This window comes from Panthera uncia, chromosome C2, assembly GCF_023721935.1.
Source record: "Panthera uncia isolate 11264 chromosome C2, Puncia_PCG_1.0, whole genome shotgun sequence".
Classification (NCBI taxonomy): domain Eukaryota; kingdom Metazoa; phylum Chordata; class Mammalia; order Carnivora; family Felidae; genus Panthera; species Panthera uncia.
Window position 1 is genome coordinate 143,625,126 of NC_064810.1, and position 19,908 is coordinate 143,645,033.

Sequence of the window (19,908 nt, forward strand, 5' to 3'; positions counted from 1 at the left end):
TCTTCTAGGCAAATATCAGGGATGCACAGTCACCTGCCTTGTGCCTGAGGTGGTGATTTTAAACCTCAGTCCTCTGAGTCTCAGTGAGGCCTAATAATCGCACATTACTGTAGGTTCCCAATGTCACTGCTTTTCAAACAATCCAAGGAGCAAGCAGGTTTTTAGTCGTTACTATTTCTTGAGATAAGAGTTCTCTTGTCTACTGGAATGACAAGGGTCACATGGAAATTAGGAAAGGCCTTAGAAATCTTCCAGGCGCTAATTTTTCCCTTTTTCCCACATTCTGACAACTCATTAAATAAGAATCATCGTCCTCTGGAAAATGTTTGCTCTTGCTTTCCCAAGGGAAGCGAAAGCAAGCTATCCCATCAGGGAAATGGCAATCCATTGTTCCATCAAACTCCGGTCCTTAAATCTTGAGGTCAATATACAAATTTCAAAACTAAGCTCCATTTAGATTCAGGAACGTGGAAATATTGCTTCTATGGAGTTGAAGTAGCCCTTCCTGCAACATGTCAGGGGGAAAGAGTTGCCTAGCCTTGCCAGTATGTGAGAGACCTGACCAAGGATCTAGGGAAATAGGTATCTTGGCTACAACGGGCTATTGATAATAGGTATGCACACCAAATAGTAACACAATCCTCATCTGCAGCTTTACTTTGCTAATTCTTTTTTTTTTTTAATTTTTTTTAACGTTTATTTATTTTTGAGACACAGAGAGACAGAGCATGAACAGGAGAGGGTCAGAGAGAGGGGGACACAGAATCCGAAACAGGCTCCAGGCTCTGAGCTGTCAGCACAGAGCCCGACGTGGAGCTCGAACTCACGGACCACCGCGAGATCATGACCTGAGCCGAAGTCGGACGCTTAACCGACTGAGCCACCCAGGCGCCCCTTTACTTTGCTAATTCTTATCTGCTGAAGGAAATTGTACTTCTTGGAAACAAAACAATGTTGTTCTGAAATTATAGACATTATGCCAGGCTATGGCCTTCTGGACACGGGTAAGAATGGTTTTTATTAGGTAAACTCTAAAGCAAGTGGCCTAGGGTCAGTGAGCTTGACCATAAATGATGTTTTAACTCTCAAGAGTCGGTGCTTTGAACTGATTATACTGGCTCACTTAATCGATGGTGTTGTAGGGCTAGGATGGACTGGCTGTTAAGAGCCAATTCTTAAATATTCACGAATTGTTGACAGCTCGCAATTTGACACCATGGGAATATTTACACCACGGGAACTGCCGACGTTTTAGACTTGGACTTTTGTTTGCTCCTGCTGAGAGCCAGGTTACCCGTATACCACTGAATGTGGGCTCAAACAGAACGGACCCCAGAATGGAGATAAAGTTTGTTCTTTCCTCAAGAGCAGAACCACAAACCAATTAGCCAATCTGAAAACAAATAAAATCACAGAAATAAAGACTTACATTGCCAACTTCATATAATTCTTCATCCTAAAGAAACTCTCCATAATTTCCTATTCACTACAAGTGACACGTCTAAAAGAACTCAGTGAAAAATTAAATAACAATAGAAGGACTCAGTGTTTGCTGGCATTGGGGGTAGAACAGGATGACTTTTGCCCACCCCGGGGAATAGAGGGTTGGATTTATGAAGAATGTGGAATGTTAAGGCAAAAAAAGAAAAAAAAACTGTGATGAATAGCAGCATGATAGAGGAGGGATTATTTCTCAAATATTTAGATACAGGTCACAGCATCTGCAGTGATGCTCACTGAAATGTTAATTCAATTCAATTCAACTTGACAAACATTTACAAACAATAAGTGTTTGTTGAATTGAATTGAAGTGTTAACATTTATCCTCCTGTGATATTTCTCTGCAAAAATTAGAAAGTATCCTTAGACTATAAATTAAATTCCACCCTGAGCTGAATGTTAACTTTATAACAAATATGATCATCAAATATTTATATCTAGCCTTCTTTCAAGACACCTGTCAATGAATTCCTTAGCAGCTCAGATGGAATAATGCAGAGATTCTACCACAATTTAGTTGAGAAAATACAAAAGCAAAAAAGGAAATAGAGCTTTCTGAACTTTTAAGTGAACAGAAACTATGAATATTTATGGTAGACGTTTTCATTTTTTTTCACCATTGGGTAGTTATCTCACTAATTCTGATAGAGGTACATTAACCCTACTTCTTTCTTTTTTTAATGTTTATTTATTTTGAGAGAGAGAGAGCATGAGCAGAGGAGGGCACAGAGAGAGGGAAAGAGAGAATCCCAAGCAGGCTCCACACTGCCAGTGCAGAGCCTGATGTAGGGCTCAAACGCATGGCCATGAGATCATGACCTGAGCTGAAATCAAGAATCAGACACTTAATCAACTGAGCCACCCAGGTGCCCCTAACCCTACTTCTAATAAAGGCATATTCTTCACCTAGTTTCAGCACATATTTTATAGAAGGAATTGACGTCACTCCAGTGCCAAGGGAGGGCATGACCAGTGAGAGTATCACATTTCCCTGGCGACAGCAACGGATTAGGGATGGACATTTGCCTCATTCAGATATAGAGAAAACTTCCTTTGGGATTAAGAGAGGAGCACACTCTCCTTTTGACCTTGAACTTGAACCGGGGAGGACACAGATCTTACACTCCTGGCAGCCACCTTCCAACACAGGAATAAACCAACATAAAAGAGAGCAAATCTGAAAGATGGAGAATGATTAAGGTGATATTGTTTAAGCTCCTAGATAAAGTCATTACAGAAGTCATCATTACACTAGCTCATAAGGTACATGAGATAATAAATTACCTTTCTTTGTTTATAATATATTGAAGTATGGTTTCTGTTGCTTACCACCACCAGAGTCCTAAATGATACAATATTTATAGATTTTCAAACTACTTCTTAAACCGTAATCACTAGATTTGCTGACTTCTAACAATCTTCTGAAAGTGCCAAAGCCATCACTTTATCTGTCCTTATTACCAAGCCATTATGAAAGAGTATAAAGGAAATCTCATTTGAAATGGAGTCAGGAAGCCCTGCAGATGGGGCTGTCATGCCCTACAAACTAGACATCAATTGAAGACTTCAACAGGAAAAGGCTACCTTGCGTTTTCCAACAGGAAGAAGCCTATTTTACTACCACAGCAAATAGGAGGAAGATTTTCTCCTTGTCTGGCAACAGCCCCAGCCAATGAGAAGCCATACTACTCAGCCAATGAGAAACCATCACTTCCTGTCTCCGCCAATGGACTCATGTCCAAAGCAACCCCTCTCAACTTCCCCCGTTCCTCTATATACGCAAACTTCTCCCCTTTGTTCTCCAAACTTGCCTATGTTTTGCCATGGTTTGCATGTCCTGAATTGCAATTCCTCTGTCATTCCCAAATAGGCTATTTTTCTGGTAAAAAACTGGCTGTTTTATTTTCAAGGTCAACACCATGTAACTTTGCAGTTCTTCCTGCTAAAAGGCAGATTGTATTCCCTGACTCTCAACATCGAGTTTGGCCATGTGATTTACTTTGGCCATTGGAATGCCAGTAGATAGGATATAAATGGAACTTTGAAGTCAGCTTGCATAATGGGGTCTTCTTGGCCTTCGGTCATCTCCATCAGATGACACTCTGAACATACTCTGGCTCACCTGTTAATCCAAGGAGGCTGCAAAGCATGTAGGGAAGTAGACTGAGACCCTCCACCAACCCCCACAGCCACCATAGTATGAGATAAAGCCACTCCAGCCAACTGCAGATGTATGAGAATAAATAATTGCTGTTTGGGGGCATCTGGATCAGTCGGTTAAGCCTCCGAGTCTTGATTTTGGCTCAGGCCATGATTTCATGGTTTGTGTTCAAGCCCCGCATGGGGATCTGTGCTGATAGAGCGGAGCCTGCATGGGATTCTGTCTCCCTCTCTCTCTGTCCCTCCCCCTGTTGTTCTTTATTTCTCTCTCAAAATAAATAAAAATAAACTTGAAAAAAATAGTTGTTTTAAGACACTGATTTTTCAGACAGTTATTGCTCAGAGCACCCATACAATCCCAGTATAGAAAGAGGAAACTGATGCCTGGGGGCCTCAGTCAATTAAGCATCCGACTTTGGCTCAGGTCATGATCTCACCCTTCAGGGGTTCAAGCCTCGCATAGGGGTCTGTGCTGACAGCTCGGAGCCTGGAGCCTGTTTCGGATTCTGTGTCTCCCTCTCTTTCTGCCCCTCCCTGTCTCATGCTCTGTCTCTGTGTTTCTCAAAAATAAATAAATGCTAAAAATTAAAAAAAAAAAAAAAAAGAGGAAACTGTTTTAAATCTCTAAGTGAGACTTCTGGATTTTGCATGTGAAATGTGAGCAAGAAATATGAAGGAGAGATCATCCAAACCAGAGATCACAAACTCCAGTGCCTGTAGTGGTCAAGCAGGTATAAATAACCAAAACTCATATAGCCTGTAGCTTATGCCAGGCACATTCTAAGGGTTTAACATATGTCAATTCATTTAATCATCACAACAACTATTTGAACACATACGACTGTTATCTCCATTTTCGTGGGGCGAACCGAGGCACAGAGAGGTTAAGAAACCTGCCCAGGTCACCTAGTTTGTAAATGGTAGACCTAGGTTTTGAGTCCAGGTTGTCTGCAAAAACACAGAAGGAAGTAGGGGGAATGTGGGTCTCTAGACAGGCATCAACATGTTCAGTGGTTTGTCACCATGTGGGACTGAGAGCATTCAGATCTTTCGAGAGAAGCCAAAAATCCAGATTTTTGACAAATCTCCCTATTTTTAAATATTTTAAGTCTTTAAATGTTTGAGTTTTTTTTTTTTAACACCAAGAAGATTAAGTCTATGCAGTTGGGGCTCAACCAATCACATTTAAAACTAAATTTGGCTGTGGCCTGCCCATTTGCACCCACTGATCCAAGCTTAGCAGAAGAGTCTTGAGTGGCAAATGTCCACCACCTGTCTCTCGAGAGCTTGTCTAATGCCTTTGGAAGTGTCTTCAAGAGCTTTGTCTCTGATGTTATGACGAGACAGGTAACCACAGCACTTCCAGATACCTTTACCTTCTTGCCTCTACTCCAGCCCCACGTTCTCACAGACCTACTGTTCAGGTCTCTCAAGTCACCATGATTTGGGCTTGGTCCCCCCTCTGCCCGCATCATTCTCCTTCCCTTTCTTCACCGGGTCTTAGTTAAATGTCACTTCCTCCAGGAAGCCTCTGCCAAAGCCCCTCAAGAACACTAGGGAAGCCACCTGAATGCTCTTGGAGCACCACATACCTCTCCTTACCGAAAAGTAGGTTCACCTTTATTTGGTCAGGTTTGTCACTTAAAGGTACCTGTTACTAGGCTGGGACCCCAGAGGGCAGGGGTAGGACGGTTTTGTTCACCATTCCTAACACACAGTAGATACTGAAAAAATGGCCATTATATGAAAGAAGAAATGCACAGAAGAAAGACCATGTGTAGATCTCACAAATGTCATTTCCATAGAGTCTTTTTTACAGACATGCGTGGGCGCACGCGCGCGCGCACACACACACACACACACACACACACACACACACAGGGGCAAGTACCTAGATAAAGCAAGTGCACGATTAACTCTTTCCTCAAGGCCTAATGTTCCCAGGGCCTTCCAAGTCATCCAGAACTTGAATGCATCTGGTCTCCTGCTGCATTGGATAGACTTGTCTCCTGTGTCATAGCTGACATCATAGAATTTATCCTGCTGGAAGAGGTAAGATGCCTTGGCAGAGTAGCATTTCTTGAGAAGGTCCTTTTGAAAAAAGAAAAGAAGAAAAAGAAAGAAAAGAAGAATGAAAGAAAGAAGAAAGAAAAGACTTTAAGACTGTCAATTTTTAGAATACACTTTATTTCAAAAACACACACCCACAAACAAAACCTGTGCGATATTCTACTACCTTGTGCCAAAAGCATTTGTTCTTGCTCTGTGACCGCCCTGCGTGGGAAGCAGTCTATGTGTGTATTAACTTTGAGACACAGGTTACCTATTTTGTTTGGGAAAAAAAAAACCCTCAGAGTTGAGAATTGCTCAGTCCATCTTCACAATCTCACTGATGATTATGGGAAAGCTTGGCAATGACCAAGTAATCATCCTACAATATCAAAGTGGGTCAAGTTCTCAAGATGAAAAATATCAGTTGGTAACTCACTCAAAGCTCCATACTGGGAAAAAATACCTAACATATTGTATATACTTTGTATAATATCATAGGCAAAACAAATAGGCATTTATAGCCTCTTCCTTTAAAGTCATATTCATATTGACAAGGCCAAAAGTGACAACAACCCAGGGATAAAAACCCTGATGAAGGAGCTATGGGAGAGTTCAACGGCAGCCAGCAAGTTATAACTATCACCAATATCAGCTGCAATTGCAAAGGGTTTTGGGGGGTTGGTCCTGCATGGGTTTTATTTTGCAACCAAATTCGATCTGCATTTACTGACTGGTTACTTCTCTTTAAGCAGTGGGTGACAATTTACCCTATTTACTACCATTCTAAATTCTTCGCCCTGACCTCAAATTTTTAGAGTTTAATCCTGGTTACCTTCCAAGTCATCTGGTGTCCACAGAATCCCAGATTTCCTAACCCATCCCTTCACCATGCCCTATGCATCTCTGAGTATCTTCATTCCTACAGAATACTTAGTAAAACCCTCTGCTTCCCCAACATAGCCAAACTACTCAATGTCCTTTGACCACTAGATCATGCCTCATCTGTGTCTTTGCTCCCATCACTTGCTTGACCCTATCTCTATTTTAACATAGTATTTGACACATTCAAAAATACATTCAGCGTATTTACAAGTTCTGAAGTTTACTAACACCGAACAGAGTCTTTCCTCTTTATCTAGGTCTGCCCTTCCTTTGGGTCCCATCTCAAGTTATGCTTTCCCTTCAGCTTCTTTTCTGCCCATCCCATTGGACTCACTTCTTCCTTTTATGTTTGCCTCCGGTTGCTGGCTTTGCTCCTGCGGTGCCCCTACTCAATATGCAGTCTGCATATATTCTCTCCTTGTGTGGCCAAGCACGTTCTAGAGGGCAGGAATCATTTCCTATTCATGCCCACATCCACAGAGTTTAACACTGTATTGGGCATAGAAGACCCTCCCTAAGCAATTAGGGTGATGATGCCCCTCCCCATATTCCATATTTCCCTCACATTCCCCTGACACGTAGTATAAACAGAATAAACCCAGATACATGAACTTCTCATTTGGCAGGCACATCTTCTAAATCTTAATAATACAAAAGGATCAATACTGTACAGGAAGCTACAGAGAAACACCCCACTGGTCCTAGAAATGATCTCTTCTGAACAGAGAGTGTATTCGTTTGACTAATCAACTTGGTACATTCCAAACGAAACCATGCATTTGCATGTTACAATGGTAACGTTGTATCGTGTGGCCACTGATCTGGATATAGGTGTTCCATTACCAGAAACCATGATTTTATGTTATGTAAAAAATTATAGACCAACTATAATCAAGAACTCCAAAATTCCCACTCAACCAAAATTGTTGTTATTATCCAAAATAAACAACATAAAATAATACTAAAAGAATACTAGGAAGTCTTCAGTCTCGCTCTGGTGGATACTGTTGGTAGACACAGAAGAACAGATTGCTCTGATCTGAACATTAAGGTATAAAGGGCCCCTTGCTTTTTATTCTTTACTTTAATTCTCTCAGCAATCCTCAGCTTTGATCACAGCCCTTACCACTGTATCTCCCTACCCTCAAAGGTCAGAAAATTTGATTGTTGTTTCCATAGCAACTGCAGCCTGACCATATATTCCAACATTAAAAGGCCACTGCATACATTTTAAGGACAAAGCACGCACACACACTCTTGTACTTGCATCGTGACTATAAATTTGCTTTCATCAACCATGAAAGACTCCAAGAAATCCCCCAAGCAGATCAACTTTGGACATGTCTTGGGCAAGTTTCAGTGCCTAACACTGGCGACTGGAAGGGAGAGGAAGCCCATCCATTATCAGGAGACAAATTGCATCATCATAGGCAAATGGAGAAGAGAAGAGCCAAAAACATCATAGACCAGAATGAGTGATTGTCCTACAGTCATGACACCATTAATTTCATTGCACTGAAAAATCCTCCTGCCCTGGGAAGGTTTCATAAAGCACAACTGGAGGCTTGGGATTTCCTTTATCGAAAATAAATGAAAACTTTCACCATGAAGTTCCTGCTTTGCATTTTAGTTTATATCCTTGTGTTACAATGGATGCGATGCGTTTAGTTTTAAGATGCACATCTACTAAGGCAAGATGTTTCAGATCTCCAGAGAAAAGAACGTTTTGGAACAAGTAGGGTAAAAGTTAGTGTTTCTGAAAACACTTAATTAGTCATTATTGTGCTATCAAAGAGAAGCACCCTGTTTATCTTGCTCATCTTTATAATCTTAACACTAGCAGGACAATAAATACTAGTTCTAGGATTTCCAGAGACACAGAAGCAATGAGAATACCAATTGCTTTATATTGTGATATCATCTCAAACAGTTCTCAGGAATTAGTAGATATTGTACTGGCACTCACACAGTGGGAGGTACAAGAAATGCAACCAAAGTAGTTTAAGCAAAAAGGAGAATTTTTTTATAGGCTCATATATTTAAAACTCCAGGCACATATAATCTTCAGGCACAGGTGGATCCAGGATCAAATCTGGAATCTGTCTTTCTCTTCTTATTCTCTTTTGTACTGGTCTCATTCCCTGGCAGAAAGCTGGGAAGAAGCCTGGGAATGGGGGCTTCCAGTAGGACCTGTGAGTGCCCAGGGAGGCTCTGTTGGGAGAGAATGGAGAAGAGACAGCCTCTGCTGGTGATGCCCCTGAAGCAGAGAGGGACTGCTGCCCTCCCCCTCAATCTCAATCTCTTGTCTGAACGTCCCGTTGCCCAAACTTAACAGGAAGCCAATTGGTGAGGGAGCCTGGGAAATGTGATTTGTAGGAGGCACGCCCCTTTCAGAGCAAAGCAGAAGAAGGCTGAAGAATGAATTATACAGTAAAGAGAAACAAGCAAATGACAAACACGCTGCGTGAGTACAGAAACCACATCTTGCCTTTTCACTGTACAGAACCTAGTAGGTAATAGTACTGACCAGAGCCAGCATTAATGGAGTTCTTACTATGGGTCAGCCACTGGATATGCATGAACTCATTGATATCTCAGAACAATCCAATGATGTAAGTTCTATTATTTTTGTCAATGCCATTGTACATGTGACAAAACTCTAACGTGGCGAGGTTCAGTGAATTACGTAAGATCATATAGCTACCAGGTAGTGAGGCTGGATGTCAAACCAAGGCTGCTGGGATTAAGGGCCTGAACGCTGCATCCATTACACTCTAGTCTTTCTACAGTGGGCCCTTAAATACATGTGCAAGAGAGTGCCCCATAAATGTTCATTGAGAGTCCTGAAAGAGGGCACCTGAGTGACCCAGTCAGTTAAGCATCCGACTCTTGATATTGGCTCAGATCGTGATCTCATGGTGTGGGGTAGAGCCCCGCCCTGGGCTCCATGCTGAGTGTGGAGGCTGCTAGGGATTCTCTCTCTCCCTCTGCCCCTCCCCTGTTTGTGCTCTCTCTCGCTCTCTCAAAATAAACAAATAAACTAAAAAAAAAAAGTCCTGAAGAGGCTGGTGAAAAGGAAAACGGCCCATCGAGAACACACTGAAATGGAGATCAAAACAACTATAATCCCATTGCAGACCCTTGCTTTTTTCCCCATAAATATGACTTCTGTCTTACTAATGGTAGTGTCTTGTCTATTCTGGTGTTCATCTAAATACTTGTGACGCTGGTGATGTTTAAGGGCATCACTACAAATACATAATGGATCGACACATTTTTCTTGTCGAGCTGAGTCAAACCATTTTTTATTTCCACAGGCTAGATCAAATGCTGTTGTCTCTTTCCCAGAAGTCAATGACCACATGGGCCTACTTATGTCCTCACTCCTTGCAATCATGTTTTTCAGCTCAGCCAACGAAAACTATCCCAAATTCTTCCCGTATGGCTCTTTCCATATTCTGTCCCATATCATTATTTACATGCAAGACATCGACTAAATGCCTTAGGAAATCGGCATATTAATAATTTTGTACTAACTAATTCATTACGAAATTAGGTACTGAGTACTTGTTGCCTAACAAGCACTATGAGAAGCCTGGGCATACAACCCCATGGAGGTACTAAGCATCTTGGCTAACATTTGTTGACTGGATGTGCAAAACTAAATTTAGGTTATGAATAGCAGAAAGGTTTGGTTGTAAACTAAAACGTAATGGTGAATTTTAAAAATGATCTCTTCTCATCTTAGCTTTATGGCTTGAGTGAACAAACATTTGAGAGGCTTAGTATATGCCAAAAGCTATGCTAGGCACTGGGGATGTAATGATAAATAAGAAAACCACTATCCCCAGTCTACGGCCATACCGCCCTGAACGTGCCCGATCTCGTCTGATCTCAGAAGCTAAGCAGGGTCGGGCCTGGTTAGTACTTGGATGGGAGAAAACCACTATCCCTAAGAAGTTGAAGATGGAGATAGGAATAGAAAAACAGGCAGTTACAGAATGGGGCCGGAAGAGGGGTAAGAACAAAGTCTACAGAGCATGAAGGATGGTCAACTTTCACTAACTCAGAGATGTTAGATAGGGCTCTTCGCGAGAAGAAATAGGTCACTGAGAGCTGAAAGATGGGGAGGAGCTGGGTAGAAGAGAAGATGGAATGAATTCAGTCTGACTGGGGCTAATTAATGGGGTAGGGCAGAGTTAGTAAGGCTGGAAATGTACAGAGTAGCCAAGTTACCACGGATCCTAAATGCCACAGTAAGAATGACTGGTCACAGAATTTTCACGGGCTTATACAGATACTTCAACCTAAACCTCATTATTGATCTGGCAGAATAAAGTGAGAATCAGCAGATGCGGAGTCCGCTTTTGATTTAGTCACTTGGGTGTCAGCGCTCAAAGCAAGTCACTTAACATTTTGGGCTTCATTTTTCCCATCAGTGTAATGGAGATAATGATACTTGCTCTGCCCACCTTACAGGAATATTATGAAAATCTAATGAAATAATGTTAACTGGGGACACCTCTCAATCTTTTGGCCAAAATCCTGCTCATCACTCCCTTCTTCCTACATATTCCCATACCCCCAACCCTTCCCGACTGTCCTTTGATTTACTTCTCGCCCCAAGCAAGTTGAAGAATGACACACCAGCTCTAGACAGTATCGCTGCTTATGAAATGAGCATATTATACCTCTCACCCACCTCCCGTGTTTAATGGTAGGTCTTGGCCAGCAGATATAGAAAACCAAGTGACAGACTATGTTAAGGCTATTAAAAGAAATGTTAGAGTAATAGGAAGAATTACCTCCAAGTGGAGGTAAGCCTGACCTTGCTTAAGCTAGGACTCTTGATGGCTCTCATAGATGCTGTGGATCTTTACAAGTGAAAAAGAGACATAAGGGAGTGGAGAGGGGAGGAAGGAAGGGAGGTAGGAAGCAAGGAAGGAAGGGAGAAGAATAATATAAGGATATTATTTCGAAATGAGTTTTCACGTCTTAAAGTATAGGTCAACCTGTACTTTATGTTTATGTTATGTTTATACAGGTGTGTTTAAAACCCATGGAAACGAGAAGACCATTAAGTTTCTCCTCTAATGCACCAAGGTTCTTGTACTGGAACAGCACTTTCAGGAATCTTTGACATTTTTGTTTAGTTTTTGATGTACCATGTAGGAAAGTGAGACCATAACCCTTTATGTTCACATCTTCCAATGCAATGTCCGTCCACTACTTTTGACTTTCTCTGTTCTTCAATCCCACAAATATTCCCTTTCTGACTTTCACGGGTATAGAGCATTTTGCCAGTCTTTATGGTAGGAATGAGACCTGGCCATCAAAATCACTGGCAACGTGAAAATCGTGCATTTACCGTCACTGGAGTCCTGACTCTGCCCCTCTGCGCACCGTCCATCAGATTCCCCTAGTCTCGGGCAGTTACTGACTGACAGGCAGTGTGTTTCACATGCTCAGCTCTGCTGTAAGATCTGTGCATTATTGGAAATTGGCCTTGAACTTTAATCTGCTAGGCCTCCACTTTCTGGGCTTCTACATACAGTGTTTCTGCATTTTGCCCCATTCACGTTCATCTATAATCCAAAGCAGGTACGCTTCTCTTCGCAGATTCTTTGGATAGACATCTTTAATTTTTCTCATGGTATGCCTTGGGTCCCTCTTTTTTGGGATTTATTTACTTCATTGTCTTTCTGTTACCTGTAGCTTTTTCGCTGGCTGTCAGAGCAGAAAATTGTTAAAATCATCTGGTGCTGCATCTTGCTTGAGAGAAAACTTACTCTACTTAATGAACAGCCATCACAAAATTCCATTTGGAATTTTTCTAAATTCCCCACCAGATCAGAGTTCTTATTTGCATTTTTCTTTTGCCATTTAGTGGTTAGTTTCAGACACATTGTGCTTCACTGGCCACCTCAGTCGTTGCAGAAGGTTCACACCCCAACTTAGGGGCCTCTCTTGGCAGCTCTGAATCATTTTTTGATCAATTGATTCAGCCCTCTTTCTTATCCATTCCCAAATGTTAGTATCACCCCCACATCAACCTCTGCTTAGGTCTTCAGTTAATTCTCCAATTCTTACTCCCCTCTGTCATGTGTGTTTTCTGGAAGATGTTAGGTATGGAAGTTCGCTCATATTTCAGATGCTTGTGCTTGAATTCCCGAAGATCTGGTGAACAACCTGTCCCCCTTCTACTGCCACGTGGTGACACATTTGAGCCTGCTGTCCTGCCAACCACAAGGGTGTCCATTCACGCATGAGCGGGGCCAGTGAGGCCAGAAACTCCCTACTTTCCTTGACAGGCTCCTACATTATTATCATGTGAACTCTGTAAGACCAGCGGGGCCAAATCACTTTGATATCATATGCGAAAACCACTGATTACCCTGGAATGTTTGGGCACTAAGTGTTAATACCAAAGGCCACTTCTCCTTCCAGAAAGCCTCCTGGAAGATTCCGGAAAGTTTTGTTAAGTGCTAGGCCTGCAGGCCTGATGGGCATTTTTCAGAGAACTGATAAGAGTACTTCAGTGGCAGATTGAAGATTCTATATTTGCTAATGAGCTGCAACTCTTTTGTAAATATCCCTAACTAAGGGTCAGAATGAGCTGGTTTAAAAATGAGGAGAGACTGAGCTAAAACATTTTTTTTTAAGAAATGCAACTTAACAATTTTAAGCAGCGAGGGTGACTACAGGAGAGCAGAAAGTTGGGCTCAGTGTCTTAGAGAATGTGTAAGTGCTTCTATAAATAGGTAAGAAACATTTGATAGTCCAGAGATAACTTGGCAATACCTCTGCATGCCCTACAAGTATTTAAAAATAGTGCAATCGGGCTTCTCTCTTAGGACAGATGAAGATTTTCTGATCTTCCCCAGGCAGCTATCAACATACTTTTCTGTTAAATATAATCTAAAGCAGTGGTTTTCAAACTCTGATTACAGCCCACAGTCAAGCAACTGTATTTAGGTGGTGATAGTCTCCACCCTGATATCCATGAAACTGAAACATGAATTTGATGGAATAGTACCCATCACTACCACCTGAACAACATACTCGTATTTTCTACTCTATTCTATCCTGACTATTCATTAAAAAGGAAAATAAAAAGCTGAGGTGACTTACAATTGACTATATAACTCGAAACCAATTAGTACGGTGGTCCTTAACCGTAGCTAATATTAGAATTATCTAAAGAGATTTTTTTTTTTTTTAAGTACCAATGCAAGATCCTTACTCCAGACCAAAAAGTCAGAATTCCTGGTGTGGGGTAAGGGTGATGGCATTTTTTTTAAAGCTTCTCAGATGATCCTAATGTGCAGCCAGGATTGAAAACCATGGTTCTGATGGGTCTGGACCTTATGTTGAAAACTCTTGATCTGGAATATTCAGTCAGCATTACATTGATACAGAGTCCAGAGAACTCTGAGGTGTTGAGTTTTTATAAGGCTGTATAAACCCAGATGATTATCTGACTACTTTTCGTGCTAATCGTGTCCATTATCACAGTTGTATTTCTGTGTGAATACAAATGAGGAATGGCTTTATTCTAGGCACCTAAGTAAAGAAAACATAGGTGGATATGAATAATACTGGACTCTTAACCAAAGCGGGGGAGGGGGAAGAAGGCAGCTTATGAAAACACAATGTGGTAGGATGAGGAGAGAGGGAAGAAGAGGAGAAAAAGAGGGATGAGGGAGTGGGGAAGGGAAAGGAGGAAGAGAGAAGTCAAGGCCAGGGGAAACGCCGTGGGGAAGCACAGTGCAACTGCCATGGTATCTGTACAGAGAAGTCATGCTGGACGGAGGGCGAAGGGCAGAGACTCCCCGCCGGTTTCTCAGCCCGCCCGGTCATGTGCACACCGCACGAGTGCCCAGTGGCCAAATGCTGCGTCTGAGCGCCGAGTATTTACTCTAACTGGCAGGTACTCCACTTTGCTCCATCAGATCACATTTTCATTCACCTATAAATTGAGGATAATGATATTGCAAGGCAGCCCTCCTCCTGGGGATAAGTATTTGTGCCATAATGGGTAAGTGAAGGTCTGGAAGAACACTTATTAACACAAGACCTGTTTCTTCAGTCTGGATGGCTGGCTTGGCATCTCTCCCAGATAGGTGGTCAGGTACGTAGAGAAATGGTGTCTTTCATTTCGGCCAAAATGGATCTAAAGCAAGTGTGCTCCTGGGGGCCGAGGCTAGAAAAGTACTCCACACCAGGAGCGCGGTATTTAGCAAAAAATAAAAATAAATAAATAAAAATCGATCTGTGTCTCCAGCTGATTGTGATGCTGTTAACGAGGGCCCGGTTCCTTCTCAGGTGGAATTTTACACGTTCAGCGGCAAGGCCGCCGGCCTACATTTCTTGGAGTTGGAACATTCTCGAGAGGTCTGGCCTCTGAGGCCTGGAGTGTAGGTAAGAAATTGATGTTATACAGGGGAGAAGTGCGGTGCAGCAAGGCAATTTCTGAAACACAAGTTTCCTGCTCTTCATTGCATAAATCCCATCAAACTGTTGTTGGAAATCATTGGTAATTACCAGGACCATGGGCAATCCTACTCAAAACTGGCCTTAAATCATAGTTTAAAATGAATCAGGAAGTGCTTGGCAAAACCTTCTAATAGGACGCAAGATCTAGCAGACAAAAGCATGTTTTCCCCCCAAAGACATGATAAAAGAGAGAAATGTGCTAAGAGAACAAAGAATTGGGGCGCCTGGGTGGCTCAGTGAGTTAAGCATCTGACTTCAGCTCAGGTCATGACCTCACAGATCGTGGGTTTAAGCCCCACATCGGGTTCTGTGCTGACATTTGGAGGCTGGAGACTGCTTCGAATTCTGCGTCTCCCCCTGTCGTCCCTCTCTGCCCCTCCCCTGCTCATGCCGTTTCCCTCTCTCTCGAATATGGATAATAAAACATTTAAAAAATTAAAAGAAAATAAGAATGTTTTCACTACACGAATGGACATTTGTCCAGACAGAAGAATCAGTGTGTTCCATGTAGCTCACTCCTCAATTTGGATATAACTAGGGAAAAAAACTGTATTCGCTGACTGTCCACTGTATGGCCGGCAACACACTCCACCCTGCCGGAACATTACCCCATTTAACGCTAGAGTTGTTCTTCATAAGAGGAAAAGTGTCTCCATTTTATAGATAACATAATTGAGGTTCAGAAAAGCTAAGCAACTTGTCAAAGGCATGCAGGGCAGTCCCAAACAAAGGCAGAATTTGAACACAGATCTTACTGAGTTTCAAGGTCTATAAATGGATTTTCCCACGGAGAAATCGTCTTCAATCCCAGAATTCCCTAGTTCAAACTGTGGTCTCAGACACTAAGGAAGGCAGAGCCCTCTCTTCTGGGTATTCTAAAACAGGGGTCAGCAAACAATTTCTGTGAAGGGCCAGAGAGTAAATATTCTCAGCTTTGTAAGACACACAATCTCTGCCACAACTACTCAACTTCAGCAAGTTGTAGCACAAAAGAAGCCATATAGGGTACTAAAATAAATGGGTATGGTTGTGTTCCAAGAAAACTTTATTTATAAAAACAGGCGTCAAGCTGGATTTAGCCCAAGGGCCATATTCGGCAGACCCTTGTTTTAAGACATAACCAATGAGGAGATACACTCAATAAGGCAACCATTTCCAATGTGTAAACGTAAAAAGAGCTAAACATTTATATGAAAGCTCCAATCCATTGTCTTTCATTTTCATTGAGGCAAGTTTTTAATCTGTTTTATAACAGAGAATACGTAACTTCTAAAAAAAGAATATTTAATTTAAAATAAATCAAAACTGTCATGGTTTATTTTCCTTTTTGCTTTGGAGAAACGTTTCATGCAATTTCCATAAGGAATGGCATTTGATGATCCAGACTCATATTGGCTTACAATTTACAATTTCTTTTGTTTCCCCCACACCTCAAGAAGAAAAAATATATATATTCTGTGATAAAACTGGTTACATCTGGGTTCATTTTCTATTTTATTTTAAGGTTGTATTTTGTCATTTATAATAGGTCTTTCCTGAAATAATGCAGCAGGAAGATCTATAAATATCAAACTGGCACCTCATATGCAAACAGCAAGTAGAAACTACAATTGGTCAAAGAGCAGGAAAGGAGGGAGGGATGCAAGGCAGAGAGAAGGGCTCTCTGCTGGGTCAGAAGCAGGGAGATGAGAGGACTTCTAGGATTCTCTGGCTCAATGGGTCTCTAGGTAGGAGAATTATATTTTCCAAACCCAATCCTTGTTTGATAAACTGCAAGTGTCTCGAAGGGTATTGGACTGGGGTATTTAGAACAGCGGTGACTGCAAATCCTAGGGGAGAGTGACTCTATCTACAGAGCGCTACGCTGAAACAGAAAAAGTAAATGAGAAAAACCTACATGCCGGGTCTGGGCACCAAATAGAGTTAGGAAGTGATTTACAGGTCAGCTTAACCAGCCTGCCTGGTCATGTGAACGGAGTTAGAATAAGCAAAATCATTAGCAATAGTATTTCACTTTGTATTGGTTCTAAGAGGATTAAACAGGCAAATCTTATCTTCCCAAATCAATATTTTCTATTTCTGTACATCATTGTGGCTTTAAAAAATCACAGTTTCAGGCAGGGTATGAGGTTGATCCATCACCTGTCACCTCGACTGAGGAACATAGAGGCCATGTGATTAAAACCATGGATTGTGGAATGAGCCTGACTGGTTCTGAATCCTGGTGCCATCCCTTATCAGCTTGGTAGCCTTGGGCATGATATTTATGGTTTCCGTACTCAGTTTCCTAATCTGTCCAGTGGTCAGAATGACAGTCCCTACCTCGTGGGATTGCTATGGGGATTAAATTTATCTACTCATCTATCTCTCTATCACACTTGCCCAGGCCTATATGGGGCATGAGAACAGTTAAGGAGCCTCCAGTTCAGTGTGGGTGACAAGCTCATGGTTAGATCACAGAGGACCTTGCAATACACGCTGAACAAATGCTGGGATAGAGAAGAGACCTTGAAGCAGACAGTAAAGCAAGAAGCCCCCCTGGGAAAGTTGATGCTTGAGCAGAATGTTGTGAGAGAGAACACAGGACTCAGGGCAGCAGAGAAGAGAGTGGTTTCCACACAGTGGGAAAATGAATGTATTCTTAACGTGATGTCCAAAGCCATCCAAACTTGATATTGTTCCCGAGCCCCCATCTCTCAACACGTCCCTCCTCAGTCTCAGACACCTGTCACTGCCAGGACATTGCCTCGCTCGACTCCAGACCATACGTTTGCACTTTCTGACTATTTAGAACTTGTCAGAAATCAGAGAGTAACTGTGAATGAACAGCATCATGAGGGAAGGCTTCACCCATCCTCCTGCCCCATATCCTATCACACCCCTCAAACCTAACACTGCTCAGGGTACCCTCTAGAAGGGCCCTGTGGGCTGACAGGGACAGTGCCCCAGGTGCACAATGACCTAAAATAAACCACAGCTATGTTCCTCCTCTCCTGCTTCTCAAAACCCATAAAACTGGCACAGCGATAAGAAACAATATGTCTTCCCTATGATCTCATCTAGCTGGCACTGATGAATATCGTTTTTTATTCTAAATTATGATAAATGCCTTGAATATAAGTGATGGCCTTTCCCAAGAATGCTTGCAGCAATAGAGGCATTGCGGGGGGAATCCCGTGCAGGAGAAGATAAACCCCATGGGTTCACATTAATTCATTGTTAAACTGGAAACCCAATACCAGGCTCGAGAGTACACTTAAGACTCATGGCTCCATGAAATTAACCTCCCCACCAATCATGAGTGAGTCATTTCCCCAAACACAATCTTGTTAAATTAAGGAGACAGATAGATAACTGCACGCCCCTGGTGATTTTCCTCTTGGATTTCAACTGAAACCTTTAAGTGAAGGGGGCCCTATAATTTTCATAACTGGGAAATAAAACCTCTTAGAGAGACCAACCTTCTAACGCTTGCTGATGCTACCTCACAAGTAGAAAACAATCTTTTCCTTATTATATATAAATTCCTGGTTCTCACTAGCTCCAAAAAAAGCTATGTATTTCATTGCATTTCACTACATCTCTGGCAAGGTGGATATTGAAATGGCAGAAAGATTCTGACAGTCCTCTAAATGAATGCATCGGTATTTCTGTAACTGGATGTCGAGGGTTTAATCTGCACTATGGTGCTGTCTAAAACTGGTAATAAAACAGAGGAATAATATGTCAAGATAAGATCCAAAGGACATATAATAGTGACATGTGCTACTCCGTGACAAGGGCATAATGAAATGTACTGAGAAGAGAGTAGCCTTATAAAAAAGAAGCCAGGGACTTTTTTCTGACAACAGCTGCAGAGCCAGAAATGGGGAAGATACAATCCATCTTCCTTGTTTCTTTTCAGTTTCAGGACCAGGTTTAGAGGTCAACAATCCATTAGTAGGTTGTCACAGTTAGAGATGGGAGACATTTATCATAGACACAATGTAGGTTCTTTGTTCAGTCCATAATGACCCCTTACTTCCCTTCTCACCCGTAGAGATGGTCACACCACACCATTCCCGCCCTGGTCCTAGCTGATTGGACCAGAGATGGAGAAGACTAGGTATATGGAATTAACGCTGAGAAAGATCCTAATTTAGCTCATGCTGGTCTCTTGGACTGAGATAGAAGCATCCTACTGTGAAGTACCATATTTCACCTGTCAATGGAACTCAAAAACGACATTGTTATGAATTTCAAAATTGCATCACTTTGGATGTGCAAAAACGGTAATTTATTTTTCTTTAACTGAAAACGTTTTTGATTTGGACTTATATTTATTTCTAATGCAGAACATTTAATATGGTCACTTCCAGAAAACCTCAAAACTCCGAGTGATTTCTCAGACCATTCTGACATAAAATATGCGCAATCAAGACTTCTCCCTCTGAGAGTTTTCTTCCTCTTGCTGTTTATTCAACATTGTTGGGATATTCACAAATGCCACTGAGGATGGTCGCCAGATAAAATACAAAACATCCTACTAAATTGGAATTAGGTAAAAACCTCACGTAAATTCATAACAACCAAAATTTTCAGTAAAAGTATATCCCGTGCAATATTTGGGATACACTTATACTAAAATATTATCTGTTGTTTGTCTGAGATTCCAACTTAACTGAGCATCCTGAACTTTCATTTGCTAAATCTGGCAACCCTATACTGAAGCTGGGTAGTGAACCTGATTCCCCAGCGTGGTCACTGCTGCCCTTGTGCGGACCACTTGCCCCATCTCTAACTTATCCCCAGATGATCTTTCCATCTTCCTGCTTCCAT

General features: G+C 41.8%; 1 protein-coding gene across 1 annotated transcript in view; it reads right to left on the reverse strand.

Moving 5' to 3' along the window:
- The window catches only part of GADL1 (glutamate decarboxylase like 1), a 167,491-nt gene that overhangs the window by 70,526 nt on the left and 77,057 nt on the right, over positions 1–19,908 (reverse strand). Inside the window, exon 12 of the mRNA XM_049629225.1 lies at positions 5,552–5,751. Within this exon, the coding sequence (XP_049485182.1) occupies positions 5,552–5,751 (200 nt within the window). The remainder of the gene's footprint in view (positions 1–5,551; positions 5,752–19,908) is intronic.